This window comes from Gekko japonicus, unplaced genomic scaffold (genome assembly GCF_001447785.1).
Source record: "Gekko japonicus isolate JY-2015 unplaced genomic scaffold, Gekko_japonicus_V1.1 scaffold1395, whole genome shotgun sequence".
Classification (NCBI taxonomy): domain Eukaryota; kingdom Metazoa; phylum Chordata; class Lepidosauria; order Squamata; family Gekkonidae; genus Gekko; species Gekko japonicus.
Window position 1 is genome coordinate 260,457 of NW_015161440.1, and position 16,303 is coordinate 276,759.

Here is a 16,303-nt window from a genome sequence, read left to right on the forward strand (position 1 = left end):
CTCCCACCCCCTGCAGCTTGGCACCGGCGGTGCGCTTTGCAAAAAGCGCCTCTGCACCAGCAGCACCCCCGCCTGCAACCTGCCCCCAAGAGTTTTTGCAACATCAGCCCAAACAAGGCTGCATTTCTGACGCCTCCGCTGCACGCAATGCAAACCCCGCTCCGCCCGGGCGCTTCCCCCGTTATCTGCCGAAAAGGCCCTTTCATTGCCCTAAATTCGAGCCTAACCAGGATAAGGGTTACGAAAGGAAAAGAAGCAGGACGCAGCGCGCATGCTTCGCTTTGGCAGGCGCGCTCTTCCTCCTCCACACCGGCAGGGAGCGCTGTGGCGCTCTCGCTCCGCGCGGAGAGGGACGGAGGGAGAGCATAGACCGGCCAGACCTGGAGAGGATTCCAACGGCGCAAGCGCACGTTGAGTCCCCCCCCCCGGCTGGAATGCGCATGCGCCTCGTTTCTTGCTCCCTGTTTCTGGTGGTGAGTTGCCCTTCCCCCCAGTTTAGAGACCCCCCAATGACTGAGGGTGGGGGAACCCCCCTCCCCCCATAGAGGAGGACCTGGGGGGGCGGATTATGTGTCTTCCTGTCTTTGCAGCCAAAAATGTTGCTTTTGCTGCCACTGTGATCTTTTGCATGGCATTTTATGTCTCCTGCACAGTGCTGCTATTGGCAGTTGCTTTTGACAGTCAAATAAATTTCTCTTGCCTTGCATCTGTTTGCTGATGCAGGCAATCACGCCCCCCCCCCCCAGGCCGGGGTTTAGGTTGTGTTCTGGGAAGCATTTGCAAGGGGGGGGGCGTTGCATAAGTCATGCAAACGGGAAAGGAGCTGGGGGGGATCCTGGGTGCCTTCCCAGGTCTACCCCCTTCTCCTAAAGCACGTGATGGAGTTCCTAAAAGAAATGTCTTAGTTTGGTACTTTGGGAGCAGGTCATCGTTTGCACCAGTGTTCCCTCTAAGCTGAATGAGTGTGAGCTAGCTCACAGTTTTCTAGCCTCCAGCTCACACATTCTTGCTTTCGCTCAGGAAGGATGGCTCCAGAGCAAACTAATTTACGGAGCAGCCAAATCGCTTGCCCACAACTTTGATGCCAGTAGCTCATGAAGTAGAATTTTTGCTCACAGGACTCCACAACTTAGAGGGAGCGTTGGTTAGCACCCTCTCCTCTGTTCGTTCATTCCAGATTTGTGCAGGTAGCAGGGGACAGACTTACACCTGGGTAAAGGTAAAGGTTCCCTTGCTTGAAAGCCAGTTGAATCCGACTCTAGGGTTGCAGTGCTCATCTCTGTTTCAAAGCCGAAGAGCCAGCGCTGTCCAAAGACACCGTGGTCATGTGGCCGGCATGACTAAACACTGAGGCGCACGGAACACTGTTACCTTCCCACTGAAGTGGTACTTATTTATCTACTTGCAATTTCTTGCTTTTGAACTGCTAGGTTGGCAGGAGCTGGAACTAGAGATGAGAGCTCACTCTGTCATGCGGCACACTCGGGTCTCAAACTGCTGAACTACCGACCTTCCACAGCCTGCAGTTCAGCGTCTTAACCACTTGTGTAGATTAATGTAAAAAGACAACACAAAGACCGGCTAGACTGGCCACAACTAGGGCCAGGGCCTTTTCAGTGGCGGCTCCACTCTGGTGGAATGAGCTCCCAGAGGAGATCAGGGCCCTATGGGACTTAATGTCGTTCCGCAGGGCCTGCAAGACGGAGCTCTTCCACCAGGCCTTGGGTTAAGGAGCCACCGCCACCACCAAGCGTACCGTCATTAACATTATTAGAGCCCGTTCCCTGGTTTTCATCGTTTTCAGCTCGTGCCAGCGTCTGCTGCATATAACGATTAAGGAGCTGAGAAACATGGCAGATTGTAGAACGTACTGATATGATTGTACCGCCATCTTTAACTATTTATATCTATTTATCTTTATTATGATTGCGGATTGTTTTAAACTGGTTTTATCTATGTTTACAATTGTCCAGGGCTCTTTTTGTAGAAAAAGCCCAGCAGGAACTCATTAGCATAATAGGCCACACCCAACAGCAGGAACTCATTAGCATATTAGGCCACACCCCTGACAGCACAGCTCATTAGCACATTAGGCCACACCTCCATGTTACCAGAAGTGTGGTCATCCAGCCACACTCACCTTTCCCTTCTTATTCTGTTTACCTTGTTTGTTGTCAAAACCCAGGACCTTTTTAAACTCCTTTGCATGTTAGGCCACACACCCCTAATGTAGCCAATCCTCATGAGTTTCTGCTGTTGGGTGTCGCCTATTATGCTAATGAGTTCCTGCTGGGTGTGGCCAACTCGGGAGTCAGCCGGAACTCCGTTCCTGTGCGTTCCTGCCCCAAAATAGCCCTGCTCTTGTCCCAACTATATCTTCCCAACTTCTGTCAAAATAACATTGAAGCTCTCCTTTTGCTGTGGACTACATGTCAGACCTTCTTATGGTTTGTTTGTAAAGGCGGAGAGTGGAGGGGGAAGTGCCCCGCATTTGATTTGTGTCCTGGGATAAATGGCCCCCTCCACTTACAGTTGCCCGCTGTCAAGTGACGCAGGGTTCAGTGGATCTCGCCACTTAACATGTCTTAGGGGGCCTTTTTATTAAGTCTGGACCCTGTTTGTGTCTGCAACAGCCCTGTGAGGTTGGTCTCAGAGCTACGCCCATTCTAGAGATGGGAAGAGCCCGGGGTCTCACAGTGAATCCAGGGCATTTGGTGAGGCTCGGATCTGCCTCCCCCAACCCTGCCTCTCAGGCACAGAGCTATGCTGCTGTTGTTGTTCTTGTTCAGTCGCACAGTCGAGTCCGACTCTTCGCGACCCCATGGACCAGATCACGCCAGGCCCTCCTGTCTTCCGCCGTCCTCTGAAGTTGGCTCAACTTCATGTTAGTTGCATCTATGACACTGTCTAACCATCTCATCCTTTGCCATCCCCTTCTCCTTTGACCTTCAATCTTTCCCAGCATCGGGGTCTTCTCCAGTGAGGGCTCCCTTCTCATTGGGTGGCCACAGTATTTGAGCTTCAGTTTCAGTATCTGGCCTTCCAGGGAACAGTCAAGGTTGATTTCTTTTAGGATTGACTGATTTGATCTTCTTGCAGTCCAAGGGACTCTCAAGAGTCTTCTCCAGCACCATAGTTCAAAAGAATCTATTCTTCGGCGCTCGGCCTTCCCTATAGTCCAACTCTCGCAGCCATACGTGACTACTGGGAATACCATTGCTTCGACCACGCGGACTTTTGTTGGCAGGGTGATGTCTCTACTTTTTATCATGCTGTTTAGGTTCGCCATCGCTTTTCTCCCAAGGAGCAGGCGTCTTTTAATTTCATGGCTGCAATCACTGTCTGCGGTGATCTGGGATCCCAGAAACGTGAAGTCTGTCACTACTTCCACGACTTCCCCTTTGATTTGCCAAGGAGTGATGGGGCCGGATACCATGATCTTAGTTTTTTTGATGTTGAGCCTTCGCTGCTTCCATGACTTCCCCTTCTGTTTGCCAAGGAGTGATGGAGCCGGATGCCATGATCTTAGGTTTTTTTATGTTGGGTTCCAAGCCAACTTTTGCGCTCTCCTCTTTTATCTTGAGCAAGAGGCTCTTTAGGTCCTCTTCACTTTCTGCCATTAGAGTCGTATCGTCTGCATATCTGAGGTTGTTGATCTTTTCCCCAGCAATCTTAATTTCGGCTTGTGATTCATCCAGGCCAGCATTTCGCATGATGTACTCTGCATATAAATTAAATAAGCAAGGTGACAATATACATCTTTGTTGTACTCCTTTTCCTATGCTAAACCCTGTCTTTGACTTTCAATCTTTCCCAGCATCAGGGTCTTCTCCAATGAGTTCTCCCTTCTCATTTAGTGGCCAAAGTATTTTAGCTTCAGTTTCATTATCTGGCGTTCCAGGGAACAGTCAGGGTTGATTTCTTTTAGGATTGACTGATCTGATCGCCTTGCAGTCCAAGGGACTCTCAAGAGTCTTCTCCAGCACCATAATTCAAAAGCATCTATTCTTTGGCGCTCGGCCTTCATTATGGTCCAACTCTCACAGCCATGCGCGACTACAGGGAATACCATTGCTTTGGCCATACGGACTTTTGTTGGCAGGGTGACGTCTCTACTTTTTATTATGCTGTCTAGGTTTGCCATCGCTTTCCTCGCAAGGAGCAGGCATCTTCTAATTTCATGGCTGCTGTCACCGTCTGCAGTGATCTTGGATCCCAGGAACATGAAGTCTGTCGCTGCTTCCATGACTTCCCCTTCTGTTTGCCAAGGAGTGATGGAGCCGGATGCCATGATCTTAGGTTTTTTTATGTTGGGTTCCAAGCCAACTTTTGCGCTCTCCTCTTTTATCTTGAGCAAGAGGCTCTTTAGGTCCTCTTCACTTTCTGCCATTAGAGTCGTATCGTCTGCATATCTGAGGTTGTTGATCTTGCTGACTCTCCCCCAAAGACTTCCACGGACCCAGAACGGAGGGAAATGACTTTCTCTAAAGCCCCGGTACACCCATTGCAAACCGTTGACTTTTGGGACTGAAACTCTGCCCTCTTGTCCCCTTAGAAAAGCGAGCCATGAACACGGCCCAGGGCACCGTGGGCAGCGACCCGGTCATCTTGGCCACTGCCGGCTACGACCACACCGTCCGGTTCTGGCAGGCCCACAGCGGGATATGCACCCGGACGGTCCAGCACCAGGACTCCGTATCCTTCTGGCCGGCAAAACCAGGCCAGGGGAGTTGGGGAGTGTGTGTGTGCGCCCAGTTTTGCCTGCCTTTTTTGAGCCATCGCCAACCAACACTTCCTTAACCGGAGCATCCAGCAGGTGAATGCCCTGGAGATCACGCCGGACCGCAGCATGGTAGCCGCTGCAGGTAGGAAGGGGGTGCCGGGTGTGTGTGTGTGTTGGGGGATGCTGCCTCCAGCAGGGCTTGTAGCACAGGCCTCCAGGGCAGCGGGGGGAGGGCATGAGGGGGGCTCCTCAAATGCAGAACTCTCAGCACTGTTCCAGGAGGGCACTTGGAGGTGGAAAACCTGGACAGAGGTGTCCCAAAGCCCAAGAAACATCCTCTCCTGTGTTAATTCCATGGCTGAAGAAGAAGAGCTGGATGTATAGCCCGCCCTTCATTTCTAGTCTCAGAGCGGCTTACGATCTCCTTTCCCTTCCCCTCCCCATGGCAGACCCCCTGTGAGGTAGGTGGGGCTGAGAGAGCTCTGAGAGAGAGCTGCTCTTGAGAGAACAGCTCTGAGAGAACTTGTGACTGACCCAAGGTCACTCAGCTGGCTGCATGTGGAGGAGGAGTGGGGAATCAAACCCGGTTCTCCCGGATGAGAGTCCGCCGCTCTTAACCACTACACCAAACTGGCTCTTGAGGAGTTAGACAGAGGATGCGCTGGCTCCCAGAATGGCTCACAAAGTCTGGGACTAAGGCAGAGTGTTGTTTAGGGGTAGGGTATATAATATATAAAAGATTGTGGCCTGGGTCACCAGATCAGGGGTTGGCAGACTTCGTGGCCTGAATGCCACATCTGGCTCTCTCTGCACCTGCTTTCAAAATTAAGGTCCATCTCAGGAGACCTTAAAAGCAGGAACCTACCTAGATGCATCCCCATCTCTTGCCATTGTAACCCGGGAGAAGAGCCCTTGCTGACCCAGGCCCAGACGTGACAATAAGCCAGTTCGGTGTAGTGGTTAAGTGCGCGGACTCTAATCTGGGAGAACCGGGTGTGATTCCCCCCTCCTCCACTCACAGCTGCTGGATGACCCTGGGCAAGCCATAGTTCTGTCAGAGCTGTTCTCTCAGGAGCAGTCCTCAAAAGAGCTCTCTCAGCCCCACCTACCTCACAGAGTGTCTGTTGTGGGGAGGGGAAGGGAAAGGAGTTTGTAAGCCCCTCTGAGACTCCTTCGGGTAGTGAAGGGCGGGGTAGAAATCCAATCTCTTCTCTTATTCTTTCCTGGTTTTTCAGTCTTGCAGGATGCAATTCCTTTTGATTTGTTTGATTTTTGTGCCCACCCCCACCCCCATATTTTTTTGCTGCTTCCATTATTCCAGCAGGCTTTTAAAGCAATCAATCTTTTTGTTCCTTCCCCACATTTTGAAACATCAATAGTAGACTAAAACAAGCATCTGTGCTAAAATACCACGTTCAGCAAGATGAAAAGCAGCACGGGAGATGATAGATCAATCACTTAAAAGAGCTTTAAAAGCCAGCTAAAGCCGTGGCACTAAAAATTCATCAAAGGGGGGGGGGAGTAAGTGGAGCGAACGCAGATGGCTAGATGGAGGCCAGCCCGCAACGTCAGCTTCCATATTGACAACTCTTGGTTCAGAGGATTTTTAGCCAGCCCTTTCAGCCCAAAGTCTCACAGCAAAGACCCATACAAAATGGAATAACAGAATGATTAAATGAGCCCCATGCATAAAGAAGAAGAAGAGACTGGATTTATACCCCGCCCTTCATTACCCAAAGGAGTCTCAGAGGGGCTTACAAACTCCTTTCCCTTCCCCTCCCCACAACAGACACCCTGTGAGGCAGGTGGGGCTGAGAGAGCTCTTTTGAGGACTGCCCTTGAGAGAACAGCTCTGAGAGAACTTGGGACTGACCCAAGGTCACACCAGCAGCTGCATGTGGAGGAGTGGGGAATCAAACTTGGTTCTCCCAGATTAGAGTCTGCACAAGAACAACCCTGTTGTGTTCTAAGTAAGACTCGGTGAGATGCAGCAGACTTTGGGGCCAAGGAAGTCCCTGCCACCATGAATTCATTTCACATGCCACAAGATTCGGTCGGGTTGTCCCAATGGTTCCGACCGGCCCGGAGACCTTTCTCGCCCACGTCTCTCTTTCCTCCAGGCTACCAGCACATTCGGATGTATGACCTGAACTCCAACAACCCCAACCCAGTGATCAACTACGACGGCGTGAGCAAGAACATAACCTCTGTGGGGTTCCACGAGGACGGCCGCTGGATGTACACGGGGGGCGAGGACTGCATGGCCCGGATCTGGGACCTCAGGTGACTCTCTTTGGCTCTTGCTAAGGGCGGGGAGGGGAGCTTTTGGGGACTTGGAAAGGACTGTGACACAAACCCCGGGGGCCCTCCAGGCCACTCTCTCCCCAAGCCAGCATCGAAGAAGAGGAGATTGGATTTATACCCCGCCCTTCACTACCCAAAGGTGCCTCAGAGCGGCTTACAAACTCCTTTCCCTCCCCCTCCCCACAACAGACACCCTGTGGGGTAAAAGAAGAAGAAGAGATTGGATTTATACCCCGCCCTTCACTACCCAAAGGTGTCTCAGAGCGGCTTACAAACTCCTTTCCCTTCCCCTCCCCACAACAGGCACCCTGTGAGGTAAAAGAAGAAGAAGAGATTGGATTTATACTCGCCCTTCACTACCCAAGGGAATCTCAGAGCGGCTTACAAACTCCTTTCCCTTCCCCTCCCCACAACAGACACCCTGTGGGGTAAAAGAAGAAGAAGAAGAGATTGGATTTATACCCCGCCCTTCACTACCCAAAGGAGTCTCAGAGCGGCTTACAAACCCCATTCCCTTGCCCTCCCCACAATAGACACCCTGTGAGGCAGGTGGGGCTGAGAGAGCTCTGAGAGAACTGCCCTTGAGAGAACAGCTCTGAAAGGACTTGTGACTGACCCAAGGTCACCCAGCTGGCCGCATGTGGAGGAGCGGGGAATCAAACTCACTTCTCCAGATTAGAGTCTATTCAGTGGCAGAGAAGAAGATGAAAAAGAAGAGATTGGATTTATACCCTGCGCTTCACTCTGAGTCTCAGAGCGGCTTACAATCTCCTTTCCCTTCCCCTCCCCACAGCAGACACCCTGTGAGGTAGGTGGGGCTGAGAGAGCTCTGAGAAAACTGCTCTTTAGAGAACAGCTCTGAGAGAACTTGTGACTGGCCCAAGGTCACACCAGCAGCTGCATGTGGAGGAGGAGTTGGGAATCAAACCCGGTTCTCCCAGATTAGAGTCCACGCTCCTAACCACTACACCAAACTGGCAGAGGTTTGCGTGAGAAGCCAGGCCATCTAGTAGTTTTGACAAAAGGCCAAGGGTCACTTCAGTCTGGCCTGGATGTCCCTGCCCTCTAAGGAACGGAAAGAGACTAGGTTCGAACTCCCAACCCCGACATGGAGATTTGGCAGCCTAACTTTTGGGTCTGTTTGTTCAGAAGTCGGTCCCAGTGAGTTCAGGAGGATTTCACTTCTTTGCAAGGACTACTGCCGTCGTCTTCTCTGTTTGGTGCTTCAGATCCGGCCGTTTGAATTCTGATTTCTTTGTAAAGCAAACTTTTTGCTCTTGCTGTGCGCGTGTTTTAATAAAAAAAAAAGGGTCAGAAGAATGAAGGAGAAAAGGCTACTGTAGGGAAGATTCTTGCGGATCTGTGAAAGGCTACCCTAGAAATGCCTCAGCTTTTGAGTGTTTATTAGAAGGTTCCCCTTATTCTGCCTAGTTTGGTGTAGTGGTTAAGGGCGGCGGACTCTAATCTGAGAGAACCGGGTTTGATTCCCCACTCCTCCACGTGCAGCTACTGGTGTGACCGTGGGTCAGTCACAAGTTCTCTCAGAGCTGTTCTCTTAAGAACAGTCTTCACAAGAGCTCTCTCAGCCCCACCACCCTCCCAGGGTGTCTGTTGTGGGGAGGGGAAGGGAAAGGAGATTGTGAGCCGCTCTGAGACTCCTTCGGGTAGCGAAGAGCGGGGTATAAATCCAACCTCTTCTTCTTCTTTTTTTATGAGGAACTGACAGATCCAGGGATTTGCCTGGAACATCTCCTGTGAAAGGTTTCAGAATAGCACTGGATTTATGACGTGGGCAGGAGGCCTAATCCTGGGTGATGCAGTGTTTCCTCTAAACTGAGTTAGTGTGAGCTTGCTCAGTTTTTTTAGCCTCCGGATCGCACATTTTTTGTCTCGGCTCAGGAAGGAGGGCTCCAGAGCAAACTGATTTATGCAGCAGCCCAATTGCCCGCTCACAGCTTTAATGCCAGCAGCTCACAAAGTAGAATTTTTGCTCACGAGACTCCACAGCTTAGAGGGAGCACTGGCTGCTGCGGGAGGCTCTGGGGTTTCCAGGAGCACAAGAAGACATGCACAGGTGAGGGCGATTGTCGTCCCCCCCCCCCAGTCACCATCCGTGTCTGTTCCTCTTCCAGGTCCCGCAACCTCCAGTGCCAGCGCATCTTCCAAGTGAACGCGCCCATCAACTGCGTCTGCCTGCACCCAAACCAGGTATCCTGAGCTCTTCCCAGCCCCGCCCCTTCCTGGCGGCTCCTCGGGACGTGGGCTGGACAGGACGGGCCCCTGACTTGCCCCCTCTCCTGCTAGGCCGAACTTATCGTGGGGGATCAGAGTGGAGCCATTCACATCTGGGACCTGAAGACCGACCACAACGAGCAGCTCATCCCGGAACCGGAAGTCTCGATCAACTCGGTTCACATCGACCCCGACGCCAGCTACATGGCCGCCGTCAACAGCTCGGTGAGCGAACTCCCGCGTGATCCTGGGAGGCCGGCCTCTCGCTTTGCAGCCTGCCTCCACTCGGGAGAATTCAGGGGGAGGACCGGACTTTGCGAGCCATCGGTAGAAGAACCGAGAGAGCTCATGAGGCCGAAACCGTCTGTTTGCTCTCCTCCCCCCTTGCAGGGCAACTGTTACGTGTGGAACCTAACAGGGGGCATCGGAGACGAGGTGACCCAGCTCATCCCGAAGACGAAGATCCCCGCCCACAACCGTTACGCGCTCCAGTGCAAGTTCAGCCCAGACTCCACGTGAGCGGACTTTTGGAAATCTTTTCTGTTCACTAAACCCAAGGACCTGGGAGATCTTCGAGCTGAATACCTGGGGCCCAGGTGGGCCCCAGACCTGCCGCCGGTGCTCCGACTGAGCCTCAGCAATCCTGCAGTTCCGTTCTCCTTGGAGATGTGGGGAGGGGGGAGTGCTCCCTCTAAGCTATGGAGTCCTGTGAGCAAAAATCCTACTTTGTGAGCCAGTTGGGTGCAGTGGTTAAGTGTGCAGACTCTAATCTGGGAGAACTGGGTTTGATTCCCCCACTCCTCCACTTGCAGCTGCTGGATGACCTTGGGCGAGCCGTAGTTCTAGCACAGCTGTTCTTGAAAAAGAGCAGTTTCTGTCAGAGCTCTCTCAGCCCCACCTACCTCACAGGCAGTTAGTGTGAGCTAGCTCACAGTTTTTTAGCCTCTAGCTCACAGATGTTTGTCTTAGCTCAGGAAGGAGGGCACCAGAGCAAACTAATTCATGCAACGGCCAAATCGTTCGCTCAAAACTTTAATGCCAGTAGCTCACAAAGTAGAATTTTTGCTCACAAGACTCCATAGCATTGCTCACAGGGTGTCTGTTGTGGGGAGGGGAAGGGAAAGGAGATTGTAAGCTGCTCCGAGACACCTTTGGGTAGTGAAAGGCTGGGTATAAACCCAATCTCCTCCTCCTCCTCTTCTTCTGGCATTAAAGTTTGCCTGCTGCATGAATCAGTTGGCTCTGGAGCTCATCCTCCCTGAGCCAAGACAAAAAATGTGTGAGCCAGAGGCTAAAAAAACTGAGTTGGCTCACACTAACTCAGCTTAGAGCGAACACTGGTGGGGGAGACACCTTTAGGCTGCAGGGGCTGTCTTGTGAGGGGCGCTGATCTACCCCCAACTCCTGTGTTTTCGGGGTAATGATGCTTAAAATATGGCTCCCGATGCTTAGCAGGAGTTCCTTGACGAGATCAGCAAGGCAGGAGCCCGAGGGACAACTTGGCTACTTTCCCCTGCAGTGTGTAGCCATCTGCAGGGCTATTCTTGGGCGGGAACGCACAGGAACGGAGTTCCGGCTGGCTCCCAAGTTGGCCACGCCCTGCAGGAACTCATTAGCATATTAGGCCACACCCAACAGCAGGAACTCATTAGGATTGGCTACATTAGGGGTGTGTGGCCTAACATGCAAAGGAGTTCCTGCTACCAAAAAAAAGCCCTGGGTTTTGACAATAAACAAGGTAAACAGAATAAGAAGCAAAAGGTGGGTGTGGCTGGATGAGCACACTTCTGGTAACATGGGGGTGCGTCCTAATGTGCTAATGAGCTGTGCTGTCAGGGGTGTGGCCCAATAGGCTAATGAGTTCCTGCTGTTGGGTGTGGCCTATTATGCTAATGAGTTCCTGCTGGGCTTTTTCTACAAAAAGAGCCCTGCGCCATCTGTGAGTGTTGGGGCGGGGTTGGGCCAAAGCCAGGCACAGTAAGGTTGGCCCCTGTCCCGTGCAAATCACAAAAGGTCCCCAAGTGTCCAGAGTGCAGAAAAGGCTGGCTGTGGCTAAGTTGAGAACCTGTGGACCAGAGAAGCTCCCAGCCAAACCCTGAGATAAGGCATGAATGTGTTTACCATCCAGCGTAACAAGAGATGGTGTGACGGGAACCCCTTGAGTGCTTAAGGGCCACACAAATACTTAGGAACAATGCTCCCTCTAAGCTGTGGAGTATTGTGAGCAAAAATTCTACTTTGTGAGCTACCAGCATTAAAGCTGTGAGCAAGCGATTCGGCTGCTGTATAAATTACTTTGCTCTGGAGCCATGCGCCCTCTAGGCTGTGGATTCTTGTGAGCAACAATTCGACTTTGTGAGCTCCTGGCGTTAAAGTCGCGAGCGATTTGGCCGCTGCATAACTTAGTTTGCCCTGGGGCCAGCCTTCCTGAGCGAAGACCAAAAAGTGTGAGCCAGAGGCTAAGAAACTGTGAGCTAGCTCACACTAAACTCAGCTGAGAGGGAACACTGCTTGAGGAATGCCACGCTGTGGCCTGGAGCAGGGAGAAGACGCCGCCGATGGCACTCAGGAGCTAACCAGGGCGCTAACCAGGGCTTTGCTGCGTGCCATGCGCTCACCTTGGGGCCTTTGCCTGCTGCCTCCTGCTCCGACCTGCCTCCTTTTCTCCGCTGCAGGCTCCTGGCCACTTGTTCGGCCGACCAGACCTGCAAGATCTGGAAGACGTCCAACTTCTCCCTGATGACGGAGCTGAGCATCAAGAGCAACAACCCCGGGGAGACCTCCCGCGGCTGGATGTGGGACTGTGCCTTCTCAGGAGACTCCCAGTACATCGTCACCGGTGAGGGAGACCGGGAAGGAAGGATACTGAACACTGGGGGAGGGGGGGGTGCAGCCTGGGGCTCTCTGACGCTTTAAGCAGAAAATCCAATGGTTGTTCTTCTCAGTGAAGAAGGAGGGCCTTGGAGAGCCAGTTTGGTGTGGTGGTTAAGAGCAGCGGGCTCTAATCCGGGAGCACCGGGTTTGATTCCCCACGCCTCCACCTGCAGGTGCTGCTGGTGTGAGCTTGGGCCAGTCACAAGTTATCTCAGAACTGTTCTCTCAAGGGCAGTTCTCGAAAGAGCTCTCTCAGCCCCACCTACCCCACAGGGTGTCTGTTGCGGGGAGGGGAAGGGAAAGGAGTTTGTAAGCCGCTCTGAGACTCCTTCGGGTAGTGAAGGGCAGGGTATAAGTCCAACCTCTCCAAGTGAAGGGCAGGGTATAAACCCAATCTCCTCCTCCTCCGGGTAGTGAAGGGCAGGGTATAAGTCCAACCTCCTCCTCCTGGGAGGAAGTGGAGTCCCCAAGCAGCCGAATGGGAGGCTCAGCTTGGAGAACCAGCTCTCTTTCAGGCCAAGGCTCCCTCCAAGCTGTGGAGTCCTGTGAGCAAGAATTCGGCTTTGCGAGCTACTTGCATTCAAGTGGTGAGCGAGCGATTTGGCTCCTGCATATATTAGTTCGCTCTGGAGCCCTCCTTCCTGAGCCGAGACAAAAAAACGTGTGAGCCGGAGGCTAAAAAGCTGTGAGCTAGCTCACACGAACTCAGCTTAGAGGGAACACTTTTCTTCCATTTGCCCTGCAGGCTAGATCGTTCCTGTTCCCAGATTGCAGACTGGAGGGGGGAAGGATCTAAGATGAAACGCCGAGGGCGTTAGTGAGAGAGGGCTGCCCCAGCGGCTCACACCCTCCTGCCTCTCAAGCGCCCGTTCTGGGCCCATAACCTTTTTGTTGGGTTTTAAAAATTGGTATTTAGCAGAGATAAAATAGCTTAGCAGTGCCAGAGTTAAATAATTCAGACTCAGAGTCCATGTGTGATTAAAATAGAAAGTTTTTACTACATTCTAGCATAGGGAAGGGTAACTGGGATGAAAATAACAATGGAGCTAATCGGCTACATCTTTACACTACAATGACAAGACTAGAAGAGAGTTCTAGTCTTTGTAGTGTAAAGATGTAGCCGATTAGCTTTGTTGTTATTTTCATCCCAGTTACCCTTCCCTATGCTAGAATATGGCCAGATGGGCCCCCCCCTCCTAACCTCTCTGTTTGGCTTCCCCTTCCCAGCCTCCTCGGATAATCTGGCCCGGCTGTGGTGCGTGGAGAGCGGGGAGATCAAGCGAGAGTACAGCGGCCACCAGAAGGCCGTCGTCTGCCTGGCTTTCAACGACAGCGTCTTGGGCTGAAGGGACCCGCCGGCCCAGCTTTGGGGCCCCCCGAGAGCAAGACAGATCAGCCTGGGGTGAAAGCGCAGCGCGAGAACACAACCGTCGACAGGAAGAGACGGGGAGCGGAGGTGGTGTCTCCTCCCTTCAGTCGCCTCCTCCTGGGAGGGGAGGGGAGGCTCATCCTGACAGACAGACACCCCAAGGAACTGGTGGAGAAGTTCCATGTGTACGTTTTTGACACCCTCCCCACAACTAGAGACCAAAAAATAAAAAAAATCCCTCCTGTCTGAAGCACTGGGAGGGTGTTTCTTTTGCTCTTTCCTTGAGTGGCCTGTCGGCCACGGATAATAAAAGATGTCTGAAATAAAACACAGGCCCTTGCAGGATCAAGGGGAAACGCGTGGTGATCTTTGTGGGAGCGTGTCGCCCCCAAGAATGGCTGGGCCCGGAGCATCAGCTCTGGTCGAATCCGGGTTTTTCCCCCCTCCCCCCCTTAAGAAAGGAGAAGGAAGCTCCCACCTTTTCAAGATCTCCACCATGTTTATCAATTGACCAGTCAGTCCCAAAACTAAGAAGAGCTTTTACTTTGGCAAGACTGAACGTTCTTCCCTCGGCAGTTTTGGAGGGCAGATATAATAAAGTATATCCTACTCTAATAGAACAGGGTTGCCACTTTCTGGAAGGTCAGGGAAATGAAAATTGGTCAGTGATTGCTGCTTAAGGTGATAGCTGTATGAGCAGTACTGGATAGATTTCCACAGGTTTATGGGTGGGGGGGATAGTGAGGAATAAACCAAAGAGCCAAGTTCCTTTCTGAGAGTGCTCCAGGGAGGCCTCGCCCTAGAAGAACCAAGAGTTGGGGGCAGGAAACACAGTTGCAACGATGGGAGGGGCGGCAGCTTTCCGTTTCCTCGTTTTCTGCTTTTATTTAAAATGTTGGGTAACTAACACGGTACAAAAATCTGTGTGTGTGTTTTTTGTTTTTTTTTAAAAAAAGATTTGTAACACATGGTAATGAACGACTCTTGACTACAGCCATCTCTATCCCAAGACAGTTCTTTACAGGTTACAGCTGAGAAGCAACCCCCCTCTCCCCCTCCCCGGCTGTAAATAAAACGGGTACACCAGTAGAGCTGCAGCAGCACTGTTTGGGGGTGCCCATGGCAGCCCTTCTGTGGCCCAGGGGCTGTGTGGAGGAGGCACGCCAGGCGGGACCTGGGGGGGCCTCTCCTGCTTGAGTTCAAGTACCGAAGGGGGGAGGGGGGCAGTCAGGATCGCGATCCGCTCACTCCGGGAGGTAATAGAAGCAGATGGAGACGCAGATGTTGCTTGGGAAGCAGATGTCGATGCACAGGTAGATGAGCCGCTGCTTGGCGGGACCTGCAAAGAGAAAGGAGAGAAAGAACTGCCCTTGAGACAACAGCTGTGAGAGAACTTGTGACTAACCCAAGGTCACCCAGCTGGCTGCACGTGGAGGAGGAGTGGGGAATCAAACCTGGTTCTCCCAGCTTAGAGTTCGCACTCCCTAACTACTACTGTGGTATCCTCGCTTAATGGGGAGACTGTTTCTCCTTTAAAATACACTCTGTGTACATGAACTTCGTAGATTTCTGCTGCCACCAGGAATTAAAAATCCCAAATCTCTCTATTTTGGTAGAATGACCCAGTGTCTGGGCGCTTCAGAGGACTATGTGGCCCTGAGAAAGGACTGGTTCAGATTGCTGGGATAAGCTTAAAACAAATAATTATTTATAAAAGAACAAAATAGGTTTCTGGGTATTTTTGAACTGTTTTTGAAGAAAGGAAATATAACTGACAAAGCTCGGCATCACACACAGTCCCTCAAACACCAAAACTCAACACTGACAGGCTGATCTTTCTCTGTCATATATAGCCACACAGGCTAAACTCTCTTGCTCATATAGCCACACAGGCTAAACTCCAACTGCTTCCTCTGTCATACAGACTCTCACACCAACTCTCCACACTTGTCTCTTTGAGAACACAGAATCCCCTCAGAGACACCCCTCCTCCCACACCCTCAGTCATCAGCCAATCACATCACACTCCTCTCCCTCTATCCTTACATTACTGCAGTCACACTAAACATTTAAAGAAACACACACACCAAAATATGGAATCATTACAACTACACCAAGCTGGCTCTGGGGGAGGGCAGAAGTGGGCTGTGAGAGAGAGACGCCAGATGTTCCCTTCGAGTCCTTGGCATGATCTGGCGGGCGGCAAATAAAACCGTGTGACGCTTTTTCAAAAAGCAAGCTCCTCGCCTGGGCCTGCAGATCCACTCTGGGGCGCTTCTGTTTCTGGGCACCTCGTTTCTCCCCAGCTCAGCCCTGGTGGGGGACCCTAAGCAGTGAAGCACTCCTACGACTGTGGAGTTCGGCACGGTCAAACGAAGGCCGGTTGGACTGACCGGCCGATTGCACTCCAAGGAAGTTCTTCACGCTTCTCGCAGACTTGGGCATCTGATGGACGGAGCTTTGGCTGTCGAGAGCTCCTACCCCTCAAATCTGGGGGCTCAAAGTGGTCTACAGCGTCTTCCATCTCCAGAATCAGGACAAAGGGAGTTCCGTCTCAAAAGCTGAGACCCTGGGAATCTTGCTGGGTCTCGAAGGAGCTTCTGGACTCACGTTGAGCTCCTCTACGGCCGGCCGACACGGCTGACCTCTGGAACGGATTTGGGATTCTTTCGTTACTGCCCGAAAGGGAAAGGATCCCGCTGATGCTGGAGCCACGAGGACAGATGGCGCTGGGACAGCCAAGGCAGACATTTTCCTCCCCAGCCCTCCCCCCCACCCCCACCCCGTCCAGGATGGCTTCC

The 16,303-nt window shown here is 52.2% G+C and overlaps 2 protein-coding genes across 2 annotated transcripts in view; one reads left to right on the forward strand and one right to left on the reverse strand.

The window, feature by feature from the left end:
• The first annotated feature begins 428 nt into the window (after nt 1-428).
• Nucleotides 429-13,900, forward strand: MLST8 (MTOR associated protein, LST8 homolog). The gene is made up of 9 exons (XM_015429027.1): nt 429-473; nt 4,556-4,695; nt 4,814-4,865; nt 6,844-7,006; nt 9,160-9,235; nt 9,332-9,484; nt 9,650-9,774; nt 11,935-12,098; nt 13,361-13,900. The coding sequence occupies exons 2-9, from the start codon at nt 4,567-4,569 to the stop codon at nt 13,477-13,479; spliced, it is 981 nt and encodes a 326-aa protein (XP_015284513.1). The 5' UTR covers nt 429-473; nt 4,556-4,566; the 3' UTR covers nt 13,480-13,900.
• A 574-nt stretch (nt 13,901-14,474) lies between these two features.
• The window catches only part of BRICD5 (BRICHOS domain containing 5), a 9,306-nt gene continuing 7,477 nt past the window's right edge, over nt 14,475-16,303 (reverse strand). Inside the window, exon 6 of the mRNA XM_015429018.1 lies at nt 14,475-14,841. Within this exon, the coding sequence (XP_015284504.1) occupies nt 14,747-14,841 (95 nt within the window). The 3' untranslated portion in view covers nt 14,475-14,746. The remainder of the gene's footprint in view (nt 14,842-16,303) is intronic.